The sequence below is a fragment of the Molothrus ater genome, chromosome 1 (assembly GCF_012460135.2).
Source record: "Molothrus ater isolate BHLD 08-10-18 breed brown headed cowbird chromosome 1, BPBGC_Mater_1.1, whole genome shotgun sequence".
Classification (NCBI taxonomy): domain Eukaryota; kingdom Metazoa; phylum Chordata; class Aves; order Passeriformes; family Icteridae; genus Molothrus; species Molothrus ater.
Genome location: NC_050478.2, coordinates 22,196,251 through 22,215,869, shown reverse-complemented (window position 1 = coordinate 22,215,869; position 19,619 = coordinate 22,196,251). Strand labels below are relative to the sequence as shown.

At 39.0% G+C, this 19,619-nt stretch overlaps 1 protein-coding gene across 8 annotated transcripts in view; it reads right to left on the bottom strand.

The window, feature by feature from the left end:
• The window catches only part of ADAM22 (ADAM metallopeptidase domain 22), a 131,569-nt gene that overhangs the window by 15,386 nt on the left and 96,564 nt on the right, over nt 1-19,619 (bottom strand). The window contains exons 18-30 of one of the 8 annotated variants that reach the window (XM_054515060.1): nt 18,973-19,053; nt 18,699-18,749; nt 18,360-18,423; nt 17,735-17,840; nt 16,550-16,666; nt 15,711-15,879; nt 14,624-14,732; nt 13,688-13,778; nt 12,551-12,568; nt 9,584-9,691; nt 6,583-6,683; nt 5,945-6,011; nt 3,046-3,156 (exon numbers count right to left, since the gene is read on the bottom strand). In XM_054515060.1, the coding sequence (XP_054371035.1) occupies nt 3,046-3,156; nt 5,945-6,011; nt 6,583-6,683; nt 9,584-9,691; nt 12,551-12,568; nt 13,688-13,778; nt 14,624-14,732; nt 15,711-15,879; nt 16,550-16,666; nt 17,735-17,840; nt 18,360-18,423; nt 18,699-18,749; nt 18,973-19,053 (1,193 nt within the window). Of the gene's footprint in view, nt 1-878; nt 966-3,045; nt 3,157-5,944; nt 6,012-6,582; nt 6,684-9,583; nt 9,692-12,550; nt 12,569-13,687; nt 13,779-14,623; nt 14,733-15,710; nt 15,880-16,549; nt 16,667-17,734; nt 17,841-18,359; nt 18,424-18,698; nt 18,750-18,972; nt 19,054-19,619 lie in introns of all 8 variants that reach the window. The other 7 variants (XM_036403793.2, XM_036403809.2, XM_036403801.2 and 4 more) reach the window with 7 other exon arrangements.

Genomic DNA, 19,619 nt, shown 5'->3' with positions numbered 1-19,619 from the left:
TATTCTTTTGATTTGTGTTTCTGTAACTATCTTCATTTTTCGTATGTCAGCTTACAGCTTCATGGATTTTGTTCATGCATTTGTCATAAATTGTCTTTGACTCTCTCCTATGCTGTCTCATTTTCTCAGCTGATGCAGAGATCTGTATCAGCTGTGGGGCTGTGTCTTTTGGGAATATACTGCAACATTCTCAGTCTCTTGATTCATGTCCAACAGGGGCCCAGCCTGATGCATGTGTTTTCTCTGTAACTTGGAACGTACCAGATAATGCACACTCTTCCCTTTCAAAAACTATTATATTTTTGGTTGAACCCTACCTCACTTGTAACAGATTAATTAGCAGTTTGACAATTAGAGCACAGAGTATATTCTCATAAATTTAGATTTCCAATTAAAATATATTCATTATTTCATTGCAGGCTGAAGGTAAAATACCACTACTTTTTAGTCTTTTTTAATTTAAATTTTAGTATGCACTATATAAGACATTAGGTAGAGTCAATGTGTTATGAAACTACTTGCTTCAGTAAATTAAAATTCTATTTTAAGTTAATAGTATTTTATTAGTGATAAATATGTCTCATGCCCATAAAACACTATTTGGCATAAAATGATGAGAAAGCTACTACAAGCTATAGATGATGGTGGGAACGCATGCACTACACACACCCTTTTCAATGGCTTCATTAAAACATTCAGAAAAAGAATTGTAAATTGCACATGAAGCCAAAGACAGACATCAAAATGCAGCAAAAGAAGAGGGGCCCTTTGCACCTAAGTAACTTGTATTGATTTATACAAGGTAGGAGTCCCAAGATATTTGTATATGCTGGAACAGCTCTAAAAAATGAGAATTATAGAATTAATTTACAAAATACCTAAAGTATGGTCCTTCTGTGTTTTTATTCACATCTTCTACCCACTTAGCTACATTATATTCTCTTTTGAACCATGGATTTAAATACCTGCAGAAAGCAATGGAAGGAACAGAGAAAGCAGAAGAACAAGAATAGAAAATCTGAGAACACACAGCACAAGCTTAGCAAGGATGTCTTCATCCCCAAAATGCAAGTGAATATGGCAAATAAATCAGTATGGATTTGGGTGAGGACTAGGCAATGTGTACAACTGCATGAGAAAATCTGACCTACTACAAGACTCATATGTTTGCTTAATCTGGAAACTCTTTGGGATACATCATTCATTTAATGTCTTAAGGGTAAAATTCACTCCTATGCAGAGGGCCAGCATTAAGCTCATCGTTTGAACTCCTTCATGATCTCAAAATAACGATGAAGGGGAATTTTGGCTTCAGTCATGATGTTTGCTTGCCAAAGACACACTTTTGCATCCATCTAGATAAATTGCAAGAAAATGGCTAAAAGACCACAGACTCTTGGGCTTGACCCTTTTTACAGGAATGAATTTCAGCCTCATCATGTTAAAAGGTTTGCATTTTTTGCCACTATAGTGACAATTTTTACATTTACAGGCAAACAACCCTCTGATTTTTCAATGTTCATTTAGTTTGGCTTTAATGGAGGTAGGCTGCAGAGTTATCTCACATTTTACAGAAGCAATATTGACAACAAAACCACATTTTTTAGGAAAAAATGTCTGAGTTGTATACTCATATTAGTTACATGAAAAATTATGAAATAAAGATGATGTTTAATTATCTGACAACAAATTACCAAGGAAGAAGAAAACTTTTTTTAACAAATTTTTCCCAATAACAAGATAAGCAAATTCCTCCCCTTCTGTCATGTCAACAAAAAAGGGAGATGCAGAAAATAGGAGTCTGCCTGGACCAATTTAAAGTTTGTTCTTGTTACATATGAATGGCAACAATCAAATGATTATTTGTAATCACCATCTTTACACAACAGAAACTAGAACAATGAAATAGGAAACAAATTTTAATCAAGGAAAATGGGAAAGAAAATTCCTCTTTAAGTTATTTTTGATACTTCTGGTCCAGTTCTTGCCACCCTTATTTATGGAAGTGACTCAAATGACCTCACACATGGGAACAGGCCTTGCAAGTTATTGCTCAGATGAATAAAAGTTGGGCCAAATCATGTCATTCAACCCCCTCCATATTTCAAACAACAATGACAACAAAAGCAGCAGCACTTTTTCAACTTCTTTTGCTCCTTTTTTGCTCTGGAACGTCTCCTCCCCGCCCCGCGCAAGCACAGCCACAGCTCTCAGAAAGGACTCGCCCTCAGCCACAAGTGCTTCTAAGTAGCTTCCTCAGCTCGCTTATCTATCAGGAATCGGGAGTGCTTTATGCTTTCCAGCTTGGGGTCTTAGAGAAAGAAAACATCAAAAGCAGTAGCGCAGCAAAACAGATGAACCACAAGTGAAGCAACAGGCTGATGCCAGCATCACCAGGAACTAATGAACTTCTGCTTTAGCTTTAATTGTACATTTTCTTGTACTTGCTGCAATACTTTAAACTTGCGCTTTTTCACTTGAAAGGGTCTTTTGGTAACCATGAAACACTCCCAATCTGGCTTCCTGTATTAGAAAACAGTGTAAGGTGCTGTCAAAGCATGCAATTGTTGCACAACCATGTTGCAGGGTTTCCTGGGTCTGGGTGTATTACAGACCATCATTCACCACCTCAAGCCATCCGTTACAAAAAGGTTAAACTCAGGTTACTGCAGACCACTACATGATACCATTGGAAAGCCCTCAGGCTGATCTTTCTGGCCACGTGTCCATTAGTAATGGCCAGAATCCACATTTCCTTAGGGTGAGAAATTCTGCTTTGAAACAAGGTGTCCTTACGCATAAGCCCAGAGCTAGACCGACAGCTCGACTCGGCTCGTAGCGCAACATGCAACAAGGCAAAAGACCTGGGCTCAAGAGTACTGGTACTCCTCAGGCTGGCGAGGAGGAAGGGTAGCTAGCGCTGCATCAGCAGGAGCACCTCCAAGCAGTCACGGTGTTTTGCCACAGTGAAACTATCGGATACTAGGAAGGGACTTGTCACGGGACAAACTGGCAGCCCAGAATGCAGGGGCAGGTGAGACTGACCTGTGATCCCGACTCCCTGTTTGGGGGTGGTCGGAACCCCCTGGGCTTATGCCTTGGGCAGGGATTTGGTGGGCGAGAGAAAGCCCAGGCTCAGATGCATGGGTTACCCGGCTGCAAAAAGACAATATATAATAGAAAGTCTAAACCAAAGATGTTCGTATCAGTTATAACAACGAGGAAGACAAATGCTTATAGGAAAAGCAGTGCAAATTAACCGAAGTCTGAATTGCTGGGACCTGTTTTAACACAAGCTCCCAATTATACTGTCAACTTATTCAGAAAACTGTCATCATTCCTGGATAATTCTAATTGATTTTAATAGAGAACTATTTATCAGGCCATTTCATCAGCCACATTTCTGAAAAAGCATTTGGCCTGTTGGCATTCCTTCCACATGTAATGAACCATCTGCCTTTAGTAAAGAATAAATATTTTGTTATCAAACATCCAAAAACAATTTAAAATGTCTCAAAATATCTTTAGCAGTCTCCTCAGAGTTCTATGCTTAGCATAAGCCTTGTTCATGTACACTAGGTCCAAGGGTCACACAAAGGTGTGAGCAGGACATTTTTCAGGAGCTGCCCAAAGTGTTTGCAACTCCTTGTCAGTGCTGCTCGTGAGGGCTGCAGACTTCAAACCTTGCTCAGTCCTTAGGAAATTCTGTTTAAATGATTATTGGCACAATTCTATTTGATTTTTGGCTGTATATAAAAAACAACCTGTGCATAATGTGTGCAGTTACTGCAGACCATGCATACAAGTATCTTTGAAGGCAACCACACGGGTGTGGTTTTTAAAAAATTGAATTCTGCACAAGGCATGGCATTAATAAACACAATTTTATAATGGTTAACTATAGTCTGCTAATTACAGGAGACCAACACTGTTATCCTTCTTCTTCCATATCAACAAGCTTTATTGGACTCCTAAGGGCCACACAAGCTGACTTTTTAAATATTGCTTCAGAACAGATTTCAATACTATTCTGTATTTCCTAGACAAGGTAGAAAAGTAAATTGGTCTGGGAAAAGCTTCCATGTATTCTGCAACATCCTCAAAGCATCTGGTGTTGGTTTTTGGTTTTTTTTCCTAAATGGCTAAATGCTGCTCACAGTTACATCATTCTCAGTCCATTTTCTCTCCTAGCAAAACAAGCTGTCCGTCTAACCAGAGAGCTAATTGCCCTCTAATAGCCCTGGCAGTTCTCTCCATTCCCCACTGAACTGACACAGCCTGTGGATCATTCAGTGGGAGCTCTCTCTCCAGCTGGTGACAGGACTGCCCAGGAGACTCAGACAAGCCCTTCAGGCCTGTGCAGTCCAGGACAGACCCGACCAGGAGAAAGGGTATTTTCCTGCCTGGCAGGCCTCTCCCAGGAACACACACACTGTGCTTCATCCCCAAAAGGTTGCTGCATGGCCCTTGGGAAGTACAAGCCTCCTCCCTGTAGCATTAGGGCTGCTGCTGGGTTGAGACACCACCATAACAAGCAGCAAAAAGGAAAGCAGAGAATTAGGTGGAAATTCAGGGGCACCTTTAAAAGAGAAACAAATATACAGGGAAGAATATTTCCAACTCTCAATATCTCTGTTTGCCTGCTTATTTAATGTTTCAAAGTTCTCAGAGCAAATCTCGTTTGTATTTTTGGCAGTTTGGCCAGACTAATTTTGATTTTATCAAACTATCTCATGCAAGGAGAAAAGAAAATGAGCCAAATAACATTTCAGTAAGAGTTTATCAGCACAAAGAGTACAGAGACTCTTGAGATAAACTCCTCCAAGGGCTAAAATTTCTGATTCCATGATGCCATTTTGACCGTGCAATGTTATAATTGCAATGTGCATCGAAGTATTGGTTTTGTAATTTGTAGCATAGGGTTTTCTCTAGGAACCCTTTCTGAGCCTACTCACCTTAAGACAGTGCACTGTAGGTGAAAGAAAAGTTTCAGAACAAACTCAAAATCCCCAAATCAAAGAAAATGGGGCCCAGAGAGCAGTTAGCATTATTAGCTTCCAGCAGGGTTGCTATCAAGCCTATTTGCCCATCAAGGTGCAAAGTTAGTACTCATGATAATGGGGAAGGACACTGTCACTACCACCATGGCCAAAGAAAGGGCCATTCATGTTGGGTGTAAGTGCTGTAAGAGCAGGCCAGTGCTTTTGACAAGCCCAGAGGTTTCCAGCCACTCACCACTCATTCCCAAGAGGGGCCTGAACCAACAGGCTTAAGTACATAAGAAAGGCTCTTCCTGTGTGGGGAGCATTGCACACGTGGGCTCTTTAGGAAATGCAACCAATAAATCAATAAGCCAGCAACTCTCAGCTGTAGAGGAAAAGTCTGGGGATCAGTCACTTGGTAGAGACTTTAATTACCCTTTTATCACAGGGTTTAGTCAAGACTGGCTGTTTCAGGCTTACAATGGCAAACTTCAAGGTACTCTTAAAGCAGACAGATACCTCTCCTACAACCTCCAGGAAAGTATGCAGAGATACAAATCTCTGACTCTGCAATGGTCCAACCCAAGGTGAAGACAAGGGTAGGAAACAGTCAGGTTATCAGAAACTCAGTACTGAACCAGGATACACTCAGCAATGGCAGTTTACTGTAGACAAAAGCCTGCAGTGATGGTGCAGGCTGCCACCATCATTGGGAATTGCTATGGGAACGACTGTGAGGAAGCCTACATAAAAAAAGAAAATTAATAGTTAATTTTTAAAGAATACATTAAAAGAGGTTGAAATACATTAGCCAAACCATTTACCAGATTATCAGTCAGCAATGAGAATGGGCCACAGAGCAAAAATGCAGCTGTCTACTTTTCAGTACTCTTAATTTCCATCTACAAAACACAAATATGAAAACTCTACTTTTGGCTTTGCTTTTTTAAATTCAGACTTACTCAGTTGAATTAGACCGTGGCCTAAATCTTTTGCCTCTGACTTTCTTTCTGTTTCCTCCTATATTACCTGAAAGAAATCAAAGGACAAAGACAGTAAAACAACTTGAAACTCACCTGCCCCATGCCACACTGCATATTCTTTTTGCATCCATAGCAAAAGAGCTGCTACCTTTAACTTTACGCCATTAACCTTTAACTTTAACCATTTAAATCTCACAGGTCTGTTCCACTTTAATTACCTCAGACACTTAGGTTACCTTCCTCTACTTTTTGCTGCAACTGTACAGAGCAAAGAACTCCTTTATTTCAGCTGTTATTTGACAAAATCCCTACACGTCAAGAAAAACGCCTAACACTGCCTGATAAAATCACAGAAGCTGGCAATAGAGAATAGATTTTTTTCTCTTTTTCATGTTAGCTCACACTGGAGGGAGAAATTAAATGTAATTTCTTTGTGACAAAGTACTGTGCAAAAAAGGCACTTGTAGGGTGCTGCTAAATCCTAATTTCAAGTTAATAACAGTTAGCACAATTTTAAGGAGTCATGCTGCTGTCCTAAGATCACCTAAACTTTCAGCAGAGCAGCAGTGGTCCAGAGGCTGGTTTCCACTGTGGCCAGCACAGTGGTTCACACTTACCTTGCCAAGAATTACTCCTAGGCCTCCCATTTTCACAAATGTCTGAAATATGTTTTGTGTCTGGGATCCTTTCACTCCAGGAATGAGATAATCCATTTGACCTGGAATAGGAGGGCTCAGATGCAGTTATTGTTAAGGGCATTGGCTCACATCAATGTTAGCTCAGTGGTTTGGTCACATTCCCGAGGCCAGTGACAAAACACAGCCTAAGGTCTGTCTGCACTAGCAGAGCATCCAGGATTTCTGGTTAAACTCTGCAGTTACACCTTGCAGCTGTCCCTGCAGTAGCTCCATGTGCCCACATTCAAGAGCCAGACATCAGCACTGCTTTCTCGCTTGTCTGCTGTGGAATGCACAAACACCGGCGCACACCAGATTTCCTTTGGATTTGCAGCTCTGCCTCAGTTCCTAGATCGTAGATGCCCTTACTACTGTGCTCATTTCAAGGCTTTTTCATCTCAGTCAAGCACATCCTGCCTGCAGGCTGCCCACTCCCTCCTTATGCTGCCAGAACAGCTTCCCTCAACCCACTGCTACCAGTCTCAGGGGCTCAGGAGTTTGTGATGAGCATCCTCCCTCCCACCCAGAGCTGGTAGTGCCAGAGGAGAGGTAACTCTGCCTCATTTTTGCTAATTTTGAATGTTATATTTTATCAGCCAATTGCTGCAGTATATACTTCTAATGCTAAATTCAAAGCCAAAGATAGTCTTTTTATCTAGGTGCTTGGTGCAAACTGTTTTTTCCTTCCTCTTGCATTCTTTTTAAGAGCCAGAGATGTATGTGGTGATGTCCAACATGTGGGGTTTTGCCACAGGCTGCCTCTTGTCGAACTAGAGCTGCTGCTCAGCTGTTTGCCATGAGATCTACAATTATTTCCAAAAGAGAAGACGAAGTTGAAAAATCCACAACAGATGGCTTACATATTACAAAGTCTTGCTTAAAGAAACTATTTTTGTAGTTTTTAAGTCTGGATACTTGCGTTTTTCAGTCTCTGATTTCCTTGGGAGCATCTGAGAGATGCTCTTCAATTTTCAGAAGCTCAGGCTAATCACAGCCACACTGAAGTGAGCCCAGGGTTTCATTAATTCAAACTTAATCACATCATGAAAGGTCTGAGAAACAACAGATCCACTGACAGATTTTCAAACACTTCCTCCTCCTCCTCAAGGTCACTTTCAGGCTCAGGAATGTCTTGCTATATAATGGTTTTGATGTTTGCTATTTCATAATAGCAAGAGTTATCATAAAGTTATGTCTTAATCCTTGAACATCCTCTGAATACCAGCTAATATTCCATAGTGCTTTCCAGCATGGAGAAGCCCAGGCAGCTGATGGCCCAGCCACTCTAACATCTCCCAGGAGATGCCATCCATACCAGCACACAGAGCAAACCAAAACCAGCTTGGAAGGTAGGAGGTAGCACTCTGGGAATTCAAATGGAAGGACTACGTCAGCTGTATCACAATGTTAATGGAGTATTTGTCAGACTTACTTTTCCAGACTTGACAGTGGCACAACATACCTGAATTGGTGGTGGGAACAACAAAACTCTCTAGTACAGACAGACCTTAGAAACCATTAGCTTTTTGGAACAAATAATAAAGAGAGACACATGAAATAAATGAAGTATGAAAAGAAACACAGATACTGCATGAAAGAAGAAACACATTAAATTACAGTATTTAAAAATAATTTTTTTTAAACTAGTATTTAAACCTGATAGACAAAGCTATGAAAACTTGCTTTCCCAAGACTTTGTTTCAAAATTTTAACCAAATTCAGAAAGATTCTCTAACACAAACAGTGCATCATTTAAGAATAATGCTTGCTTCCTGAAAAAAAAAAAAAAACCAAAAAAACAACCCACACATCTAAAAAGCTGAATTTAAAAATTAGCGATAATTAAGTAATCACTACTGGAGTTTCCCTAATAACATAATCATTAGAACAAACTGAATTAAGTTGTAAGATTCAGTGATAAGATCAAGCTGCTATACCAAAATAGCAAATGTCACTACATGTGTCCCTTCCATACATTTCTCTTTACTTTAATTGAAATAATAGCAAAGAAAATGGCTTAATCAACTGCACAGTTGTAGGCTGCTAAGTGGGACAAGAATTGAGAATTGCAGTTTTCTTGTGAAGCAGTTCATGACTGTCAATTCCTCTAGGACACAGTGCTTCTCATAAATTTTACAGTACTAGCTAGACATTTTCATATAAAGAATCTTTAACTGGAGAGGAACAGTGAGCATCATGATCTTAGCAAGTACAAATGGCTCTCAATGCTTTTAAATGAATTTTCCCCTTTAAAATGTTGAATTTTTTAGGCAACTGGAACAATAAAGGAATTAGTGAAATCTGATCAAGGGCAAAATCTAATTCTCTCTAATCTAATGACAGCAAGCAGAAAAATGCAGAAAGTCTTTCTAGAATTATTTTCTAAGATAACACTTGATGACCATTTAGTATATTACTCTAGTAAGTGAATAAAATGCAATCACTATCATCTTTAATATGAGACAGCAGAAGTTTAAGTCAACACACTGGATTAATGACACTGACAAATAAAGATATAAAAACAACATTTATATTTAACATTTTATGTTTATAACTATTATTGAAGAAAGACAATGTTCCTTTTCTTTGATTACATGACACTGATTAAAAAAGTTGCTGGTGTTTTATTTAATTTTTTTCAGCCACCAATTACTATTACAGTCTACTTGAAATCAATTTTCAAGCAGGGATAATATGAAAACTTTATTAAACAAAAATTTATTTACAATGCAAATCTTTTTTATTCTGGCCTAATCATACTAATTAGCAACTAGGACACAGGAGAAAAATCAGTAATCAAAGGAAAAAGGATGCTATTTCAAACATTTCACAAAGAAAGAAGAAAGAGTCAAACCTGCTGCAAAACAATGAAATGTTCTGACTAATGGAATAATGGGTGATGGAACAGGTAGAAATCTGAAAATGCGACAGAAAAGCAGACCTCTTCTTAGAACTAGATGCAGAGTTTGTGCTGACTCCAGGAGGCATGTCGCTATAAAAAGAGTCGGCCTCTCCCGGCTTTTTTACATAATCTCCCTGGGGTATTTGTCTGAAGTGTAATAAACATTGTAGAGTCAGAAAACATGACAGGAACTAGAATGCACACAAACATGCATAAACATTAGTTTAAAAGAAAGAGGCAAGGATAGCAATCCTTGAGAAAACCTGTTAACCACACACAATAAAGCCATTAATAACTAATTCAACCATCTGAGAGAAAAGTCCCACACGCTTCTGTTATGTGCAGAAGAGTGGATTATGTGGTTTTGGAAAGAGAAAACAAGGAAAAATGTTAACTCTGATCACAATTTTCAAAGTGAACAGTTAGTGATTCTTGAGACACTGGATAACCAGTCCAGACATTTCAAATAGCTCATCATGCTGGCTGCAAAAAGCACCAGTACTGAGCCTAAGCTGAATACAGGCCTGCATCAAAGAGGAGCTCAGGAATAGTGAATGTTTTTTTCCTTCTGAGGTAGATGCATTTAACTTTTGTGATCACTATAGAATTCAAGAGTAGCAACCTGTTGAGTTGTTTAAATCTCAGGAGGATAAAAACTTCCAGTTTTTAAACTGAATTCTTGTGTAAGGGAACTAACACCAGTGTCAGAGATTCTCAGCTACTCCTGATTTCCACAGTAGTAGACTCAATCTGCCAAGACACACGACAGTAATGTAATAGTTTATCCTTTTCCAGAACTAGAAGCTCAGTTATGGTTAAAAAAAAAAATTAAACTATCTGTGCATTAGAAAGTTCTAATCAAGTTATGCAAATTTTTTCCAGATGGTGAATTCATTGCCAGCAGAGAATACCTGCCATGCAAATATTCCAGTTATAGTTCCACCAGGTTTAAAAAACCTCCCAAGTACAAGTAGTTACTTTGACAGTTGACTATTTCAAAATATCAGCATCAGCATTTATTCAGCCTCACACTTTCCAAGACATTTTTGCTACAGTCTGCTCCTATCAAGATGCACAGTTATCAGGTTGATTATATTCAAATTATGTCCAACTACAGACCTAAACTGGGACCTCTCCATTCTGTATCTGGATTTCTAATGCTTCTGAAGTATGTGAAGTATAAAACTGTATGGCACATAAATCATTGGTGCAATGCAGTACTTCCACTCTCCATCTTCTAAGACCTCTGGAGTTTCAGTTCTTGTCCCATTCCTCAGCTGGCACATGGGTGTGTTCAGAGTTGACTCAGTGTGGGCAGATCTCTCCCCAGGGTTCCTCTAGCAAACTGCTCTCTTGCTACTCCATCAGATATAACTTCTCACTTGTATAGCTGTGCCCTTTAAAGCCACATATTCCAGCTGGCAGAATCCTTGCTAATTGGCTCTACTTATCACTTTCAGTTTATTTGTTTCACTTGCTTATTAGTACCAAGGATAATCCTTATGTGATGTTCAAAAATATTATAAAGGCTTGTTTTCATTGTTATTTAAGGAGCAATCTTTTTTTTCTTTTTTCTTTTTTTTTTTTTTTTTAAGGACTGTCTGGACAACCTGGTGGGTATGTTTTTTTCATTATGGAGCACTCCTTGTACTTATCCAAAAATATTTTATTTAGAAGTCAGCCTACAGAGCTCCATTTTATGCATGAAGGAGATTTAGTTACTAAATATTTTCCTCATCTTTAAAATGATGGAGTCCTCCATTACCTTCAGAAGCCTCAGCTTATGTTGGTTCCACCTCTGCCTGTGCTCTCACACACAGCTGCAGACTGGCTGCACACTCACAGCTCTCTGGCCATAAAGTAATTTCTGGAGATGAAGATATCTGAAGAAGTTACATTCTCTAGTATTCCAATGCAAACATACATGGGGTGGACTCTGTTTCTGTTTCAAGATTTTTTCTGCTCTGTCCTCAGCCAATACTGAAACATCCACAGTAGAATGGCTTGATGGCCATGTTAGTCCCCATTTATAGATACATTAGCTTCCACTAAGCAGCACCAAACCCTTAAATTCCGCCTTCCTTGGCATTCCCTACCCACCAGCCTCTGCATAAGGCTTGACTTCAATAGTGTTGCCTTGTACTTGTTACTGTACCTATGGCCTATCTGACCCTGGAGCACACAACCAGCACTTGACAGTGCTTGTCCACTATTTATAAATATTTTGAGCCTGGCAGAGAAAGCACTACACAAAGGGAAATGGAGAACAAGCACAACGGGTAGCAGCAACAAACAAAGCAGCAGCTTGGACCAGAAGGCAGCGACACAGGCAGAAAACAGGGGAATTTGAGAAATCCTCTTATCTGTTGGGGACTGGGAGAGGAAAGAGCCAACTCCTTCCCACAAGACCCATCTGCCAGGCAGATGCCTGATCAAAGGGAGGTGGTCTTCCAGGAGCCAAACATAAGTCACTAAGAAAATGGTTTATTTTTGGCCACAAGCTTGAAATGCTGAAAGCTCAGCCCTGTGCTGAAGCCAGTACTGTGCTTTAGCTATGAATCAATTGAACAGGGTGACAGGAAAGAATGGGCTCTTTGTCCATACAGCAATTTAATTGCATTGTAGTTTTAACTGCAAAGAAGCTCCAGGAATTAATTTGTCTCAAAAGGCTCCTGAACATCATGTTAGTATTAATTATTCAGTTCTTAGCCTCCCAAGAACACTTTTGTCTCTAATAGCTGATTTTCAGTGTCTCTTATTGGAAATATTCTCCTGTTTTCCTAAATAAAACAGTGTATTGCAGAAGTATAAAAAACATTGGTGTTGCTACTGAGTCCAGTGAAATCAGGATTTCAAGCAATGCATTATAGAATTCTGATTTCATATATCATTTTAAAATATGATAACCCATCTCAATATTTTCTTTGTAGCATGTAAATGAGTGAAAGAGAAGAAAAGCTATTTTCAGAGACTTCTAAGATACATTCCACTTCTTTTATCACATACCTCTGTCTTCTGTAGTTTCTTTCCATATAAACAGAAGAGAAAGGAAGAAGAAGGAATTTTTAGTATGCAGGTACACATGGTCAGTAAGACCAAAAAAAATGTAAAAAGAAAAGCACTGTATACAGAAGGAAGTTTTTGCTCAAAATATTTCTACAAAATCACTTCTGAAATAAGCATACTTACAAATATACTACATCAGAATAAACTGCCAGAAGCTGAGGGTGATATACCAAGACAGCATAGCCTACTTTTCTACTCTCCTCATCTTCATAGTTTTTATTCCAAATGCTTCTTTCCTTACATATTTCTGAGCTGCCCTCAGCCTACCTCAGTCTGGCAAAGCAGCAGGGGCTGTGCCACGTTGTTATGCCAAACCACTGGGGCTGTGCCCCAGCCACAGCACTGCCTGCAGCTCAGCCTGCCCTGCCCTCCAAGCGCAACAAGGACCTAGACACAAATGACTGCAAGAGACATTTTCATCCAAACACAGATGATAAAGTCAGTACCTTGAATCTTTTTTTACTACAAGCAAAAAACATAAATCCCTCTGGTTTTATATGAAATTCACAAAAGAATTAAAACTGAAAAAGACTAATCAGGCTAATATAATCCATTTTGCCTCTCAGTGAGCGCTGACATCTCTACACCAGGAGAGAACTTGAGCCTTATTTGCAAATTGCAGATCTTTCCTACCAAAAACTGTGCTTGAATTAATTTCAGATTAAGCCGACTAAATATAATTATCTATTTAATGAAGGCTATGGTTAAATGCTTTGCTGACTGACTGAGAGCTAATCTTGCTATATTTACTTCATCATGAGGAAACATTTATAATTTAATCAGATCATACTCTTGTATTTCCTTTGTCACATACAGTAAAATCATAATCTGATCATCTAAAAAAAAAAAGAAATTACTAAATGAGAAATAAATTTCAAATTTGGATCAAGCTCTCTAAAACCACATACAAATGTAAGAATTGCTTGAAAAATGTTAACACAATAAACATGTTACTGTATAAATATTGTTGAATTTGGATTTTTTAGATTTTTTAATTGGTCTTTTCATAACATAATCAGCTATCACACGAAATACACATATTTTGAAATTCTATAAAGAAGAACAAAATGTACTTACTTGTAACCCCAACCAGTTATTCCTAAAACGAGAGCCAACACTAAAATGGTGCCAGCAATAGCCCCTATTATTATATTTGTGCTAACCACACCTGGAAACACAAGAAAAATGGAAAATATACATGGTTTTAGGAGAAAAATACACAAAACCAGTAAATGCACCATCTTTCAAAAACCAGCTTGAACAACTTTCACTAGGCTGATTGTGATATGCTCCTGAAGCATAGCATGGACATAAAAAAATCATCTGTAAATCAAGCTTTGACTTCTGTGTCTGTTTCCACTAACTGAATGCTTGTTACATGGGAAACCTGTGTCAGGTATCCCAAAACAGTACTATCAATATTAAACTGCTGTAGATTACATCCTTACAACCTGCCCTAACAAATCCATGGAATAAAAGTGACTACATGTTTGCTTTTCAGATCCCTTCCACAGCTGAATAAATTAATCAAATTAAGGATTCTGGAAGATGTCCCCCCACAAGGATTTCTAATGATCAGCATTTACAAGCTCATTTTTCTACAATATATCTTTCTTTTGTACACAAGACTAAAGCAGAATAAAAACTTCCACTCCAAAAATGTAAGTCAGGCATTACCTGACTACATTCCATCTAGATATGGAATGTCCCAGTAACCTTTTGCTTGTCCTAATCTATCAACATGCCTAATAAGGCCACTCAGATGATTGGGACAAAAATGGTGGAACTGGACCCATTGATACGAGTTCCCAAAGATGCACTGGCTGAGGCTTCATTTACAGACTTCTTTTATACTTTACAGTGCTTTTGCTGTGGGAGGAGAGAGGGGAATGAGGCTCCTGATTCTGCAGCATCTTGTGTACTAGCTGAAAGGGTAGGAGACCTAGTTTTGCTTAATGAACTTTCTTCAAATCCAAGCATTTTCAATAGCTGGTAAAAATTACAACAACATACCTTTATTGATGGCATCCTTATCAAAATATAGATCATCTTTGATATGAGCACTGCAGTCATCTCCTCCCCAAAATCGGTCACAGACGCATTTTATTTCGTTGCTACAAACCTGCAGTCAAAAGTGTAGCTCAGAAAAAAATCAGATTATTCATCCATTCCCGTAATTAATACCTCAAGTATAGGTACAGTGATAAAGCCCTAATTTTACTGCTCACAAAATTTTGCAAAAAAGTTTTTAATATATAGCAATTTTTAATTTATGTTAGGCATAAATGAATTAAATGTGCTACTATGTTTTATATAAATTGATGCAATGTTTATTCAGTACATACTTTAACATAATCTATATTTATAGAAGCATTTATAATTGCATTCGGAGACTGACCTTAATGACTTTTTTTTTTTCAAAATATGATGAAGTGCATGATTTCAGATAAATAAGGAAGTTTCAATGCAGTGTACAAAACAAAAGACATTATGAGAGAACAACTTCCCTGATCTCAGCTCAGTCACAGGGCCCTGGATGTTGTGTCAAACTGTGTGAGGGACAAGGGGGCTCTCCACGGCCACGGCAAAGCCACAGACTGCACACCGAGCAGAGAAACCGCCAAGAGCCAGCTCTCTGCCCTCTTTTCCAGAGTAAAGGAGCTCTCAGCCCACAAAATCCAACATCATCAACAACTTTATGAATCTGATTGGCTATTTATGTAATAAAGAGGGAATTAGAAAGAACAGGTCTCTGGAAGAACAGAGACCCAAGTTTCTCAGTTCGTAAAACCTTTGTATTTATTCTCCAGCAAATTGCCTGAGGAAATATCAATCAAGTTAGCAAAAGTGAGCAAAAACATTGATTGATAAAACTCTGTAAAACTAATACATACTAACCATGACTCATTGTTTAAGATGCCTGGACTGGAATGCATTATATTTAGTTATGTGCCTCCTTTCCTTTTCGTTTTCAAAAACTTCTCCAATTGTATGACATCTAGAGTCACACTGTCCTTCCTGAAAGGTCCAGCTAGTAGACTACACAAGGCCAGGTACTCAGAAAAAGCAGTAAAAAGCAGTGAAGAGTGCAAGAACCTACCCCGTGTCCTGAACAAATCTGGCTGTCGGTGGTGCCTGGGCAGGTGCTGAAGTTGAAGGCCTCGGTGGGGAGGCAGCGATGGTCCAGGCACACCATGTCCGGCCCACACGGCGTCCCGTTCTCCACGTAGCCCAGGTCCGTGTCCTCATCGAGCTTCACGTGGCCACCACTGCAAGACAGTCAAGAGCACCTTGGAGACCTCTGCTGTGGTTAGATGGGGCTGCTTGAGAAACTGGGCCCAGGGCTGCTGCCTGCATTTCTGTGCTGCACAATGCCCAGGAGCAGGTAAGAGTAAGTATTGGATCAGTGACCTCACTGGGCCTGAAACAAACCTAACCAGTGTATCTACATCAAACATGAAATCATAAACACAAGGACCAATTTTCTGTGAAACAGCTTGAGTTAGACAAAACTCAGTTTACTTGTTAGGACGTCATTTCATCTCACAGTTGTGTGAAGCTATCAGAACGTACCACATCTATAATTAGAATTCAGCTACAATGTAGCAATGAATTAGGCTACCAGTTAACTTTGGCAGCGCAGGCATATGCGTAAGTATTCTGGATTAATGAAGTACTTGGCAAATATTAAAGAATGTAAAATCACAGGGCCTGAGAAGAGCATTATGTCTCTAAAGGCAAAATTAACTACTGAGGGGACTACAAAACTGCCCCACAGGCAGTTAATTTTCTGAAGCTTAACAAAGGTTGAACTGCAATAATGGTTATGTGTTAATAGGAAAAAAAAAAGGAAACAGTTTTTCTCCATTTAGGAATGAGAAAGCTGCTTTTCTGTGCAAGATGGATATTGTTTCTTCTGTTTTCAGGATTTCCAATTACCTGCAATTGTAGACTTTTCCATAGTGCAAGACTGATGTTGTGATTTCACCATCAAGTTCTCCAAGTCTGGGCACACTGGATATATTGGAGCACAGAAGGTACCCACAAAGCACATCCCTGCATTGAAAGAATAAACAGATATTCATAAAAAATAAAATTCAATGAAAATGGACAAGCAAAACTATGACCACTTGCTTGGTAACCTATGTGTTATTCCTTGCTTTTCTCCCAATGACAATAATTCCGATAAATGATGCTGTTTCCAAAGAAAATTCTTCCCTTGTAAGATAGATTTGGAAAACTCTGTTTTTATAGCACATTATCAAAAATCCCCTGAGTAATAACAAGCAAGGAGCTGTCAAGAACAAACCACATCAAATTGATTTAATGATCTATTAAGATAAAGTAACTGGTCCATAGAGGAGCAACAGTAGATACTGGTTCTAAATACACCCTCATAGGACACATATGTAGGGGAACTGTAGACACCAAATTTAATTCAACTGCTGAAGGGACTTCACTACTCATGTGTGGAGACTTTTGCACTGACAGAATAGAAGGGTCTGACATCTCCCATATTACTGAATATTTTTTACTTATCAATTTGTAATGGGACAGAAGTAAGGTCACAAAATCTGAGTTTAAAAAGTGGGAAAGAACAATAGTTCACCTGTAGGCAGAACTAGAAATCAAATGTCATGGACAGAATAGAGAAATTTGAAAAAACAGTTTGATAAGGACAGGTGAGAGGTCCAGAAATTGGCAGAAATAATCAACTGCATATATGCAGAATGTGAAATAATGGTTTAGGCAGTGACTTGCAGGAATATACTTGGAAAGTTACCACGAAATTGAGCAAAATATAGCAATGCAATGGCACAGCATAAAAAGTGAACACCACACCAAGATGTGAAACCAAAGGCTGCTCTCCTCTGCAGTGCTAACCCTCACTGAGTACTAGGACCACTTTTAGTCCAAGCTCTCCCAAGCTCAGATGGTGCATTCTTGTCAGGAATCATCTCTTCTTGCCACCCTACTCCCTCCAGGACTTCTTGCACAAAGGTCTGCAGAAGAAGACCAGAATCTGATCTGTAGAGAGGTTTTTTGAGTCTCTTCATGCCAGCTAAAAAACTGGATCAGGGGTAAGAACCTCATTCTAGTAGCTTTCTAAATGAATCAACTTACTGTTTGTTGCACTGTACCCAAGAGTCCTTGTCTCTTCCACAGTTTCCTTTCTCAGTCCCCTCAATATTCAGCTTCTCATAGCAGTACCTGTCAGCAGCCGTCACTTCTAAAAACAGAAACAAATCTCTTCTAAGATATTGACTTTGAAAAGCCATGTCCTGAGAAATGGGGATACACAATCAAAGCAAGCAGAGTTTCCCAGTTTGTGAACTGACACACCATGATCTGCAGGTGGCCCATGAAACTCTGCACGGTGCTCTTCTCAGTTAAAAGCTTTACGATGCCACCACGGGACTTTTGCTAAATTTTGTTCAGATTGATGAGAGTTTATTGGTCAAAATGTCCCCACTAAAATAAACTAATGAACATGAGTACAGGCTTCCTAGATGGTTATTAAGGAGAAATAAAGTTTCAGTTTTCAGTCACCAGTAAGTTAACCAACACTAGAGAAAGAGCTGGAAAGGAGGATGGAAAGACAAAAGGACAGGGGAAAGAAAGGGAGAGACATACTGTTCTAGATGTTTTCAATGGTTCTCAGTATGTCTCTTCCATAATTTTTCTTAGCTAAGATAGTCTTTCACGTCACATGCATGACAACCAACTTAGAAACAGAACATTCACTTACTTTCACCCCAGATATATTTACATTGCCGATCCCTGGTTTTACATCTTCCTCCAAAGCAAATACCCTAGAAAGAAAGAAAAAAAAAGTACAGGAAATATTTCAAATTACTTGATTTTCCAACATATGTATTTCTATAATGCAAAGATTAGTCACATGCTTTATATTTGGGCAAAGAATATGTGGTTCTATCTTCTTTTCATTAAAAACATGACTAGCATCTAAAAGTCATGAATCTTAGCAGAACTGTCCCAGGTGACTTCCAAAGATCCTAAAACAAAATCCATAAAAAGCAATCTACAACAGCAGAAAGAATGTAAAACAAACTGAAGTCCTAATTACCTGTCTGTTATCACACGAATATCCATCCATTTTATGGATATTAGGAGAACACTATAGAAAGAGAAAATAAGTAATAGATCATAGATCAGACAAGCACGAAAGCAAAGTATACAACAAAAGTAATATGTAAAACCATTTCAGTATCATTCTGGTTTTTTAAACATCAACAGATTAAACACAATTTTTATGCACCATACCATACAAAACATTCATAGTGATTTTGAGATTACAGGTGGGGCTTTTTTGTTTCATGAATAGAAGACACAAAAATCACCTGGCTGGAATTTCCTGTGCAGTTCTCTGCAATATCACAATCATTCACTGCTTCTCGACACAAAACTCCTTTAGGTTCAAACTGGGGAAAAAAAGCACAGAAAATTAGTGTCTTGGTTTCTCCATATCTTGCCTTAAATGCAATGCTTCCTTACAGTTTTATCTAAAATAAAAAATGGGAAATATTCACGTGCTGACTGAAGTGGGAAGAGTCTCCTTTCCCTGGTGTGTATGCTGCACCACTCAAGCCATTTACTGGTACAAGTGGGGCCACTCTCTGAGGCACCCCCTCCAAAGGGCACAGATTATGGGGCTCAGCAGGAGAAGTCTCTCCTGGGACAGTGGACCCTTGGGGGTGTCCAAACCAATACTGCAGTGGCTGGCAGCATCACTCATTTTTCCACTTTTCTCCAAGGAAGTATTTTTCCCAAACTGGTTGGGGGAGGGATCGACTGAATCTGCTTTCTAGAGGAACCCCTTTGGAAGTTCTCTCCCAAGTTTGCCCTAAACCAGGTCACTGTGTCTTTTTGTGACTATACTGCTTTTCTTTACAGAACAGAAGAAGTCATCCTGATCTTCTCTCTTGGATGAAGAACACCACATATAAACACTTTGGTTATTTTAATCCCCCATTGTTGTTGCAGAACA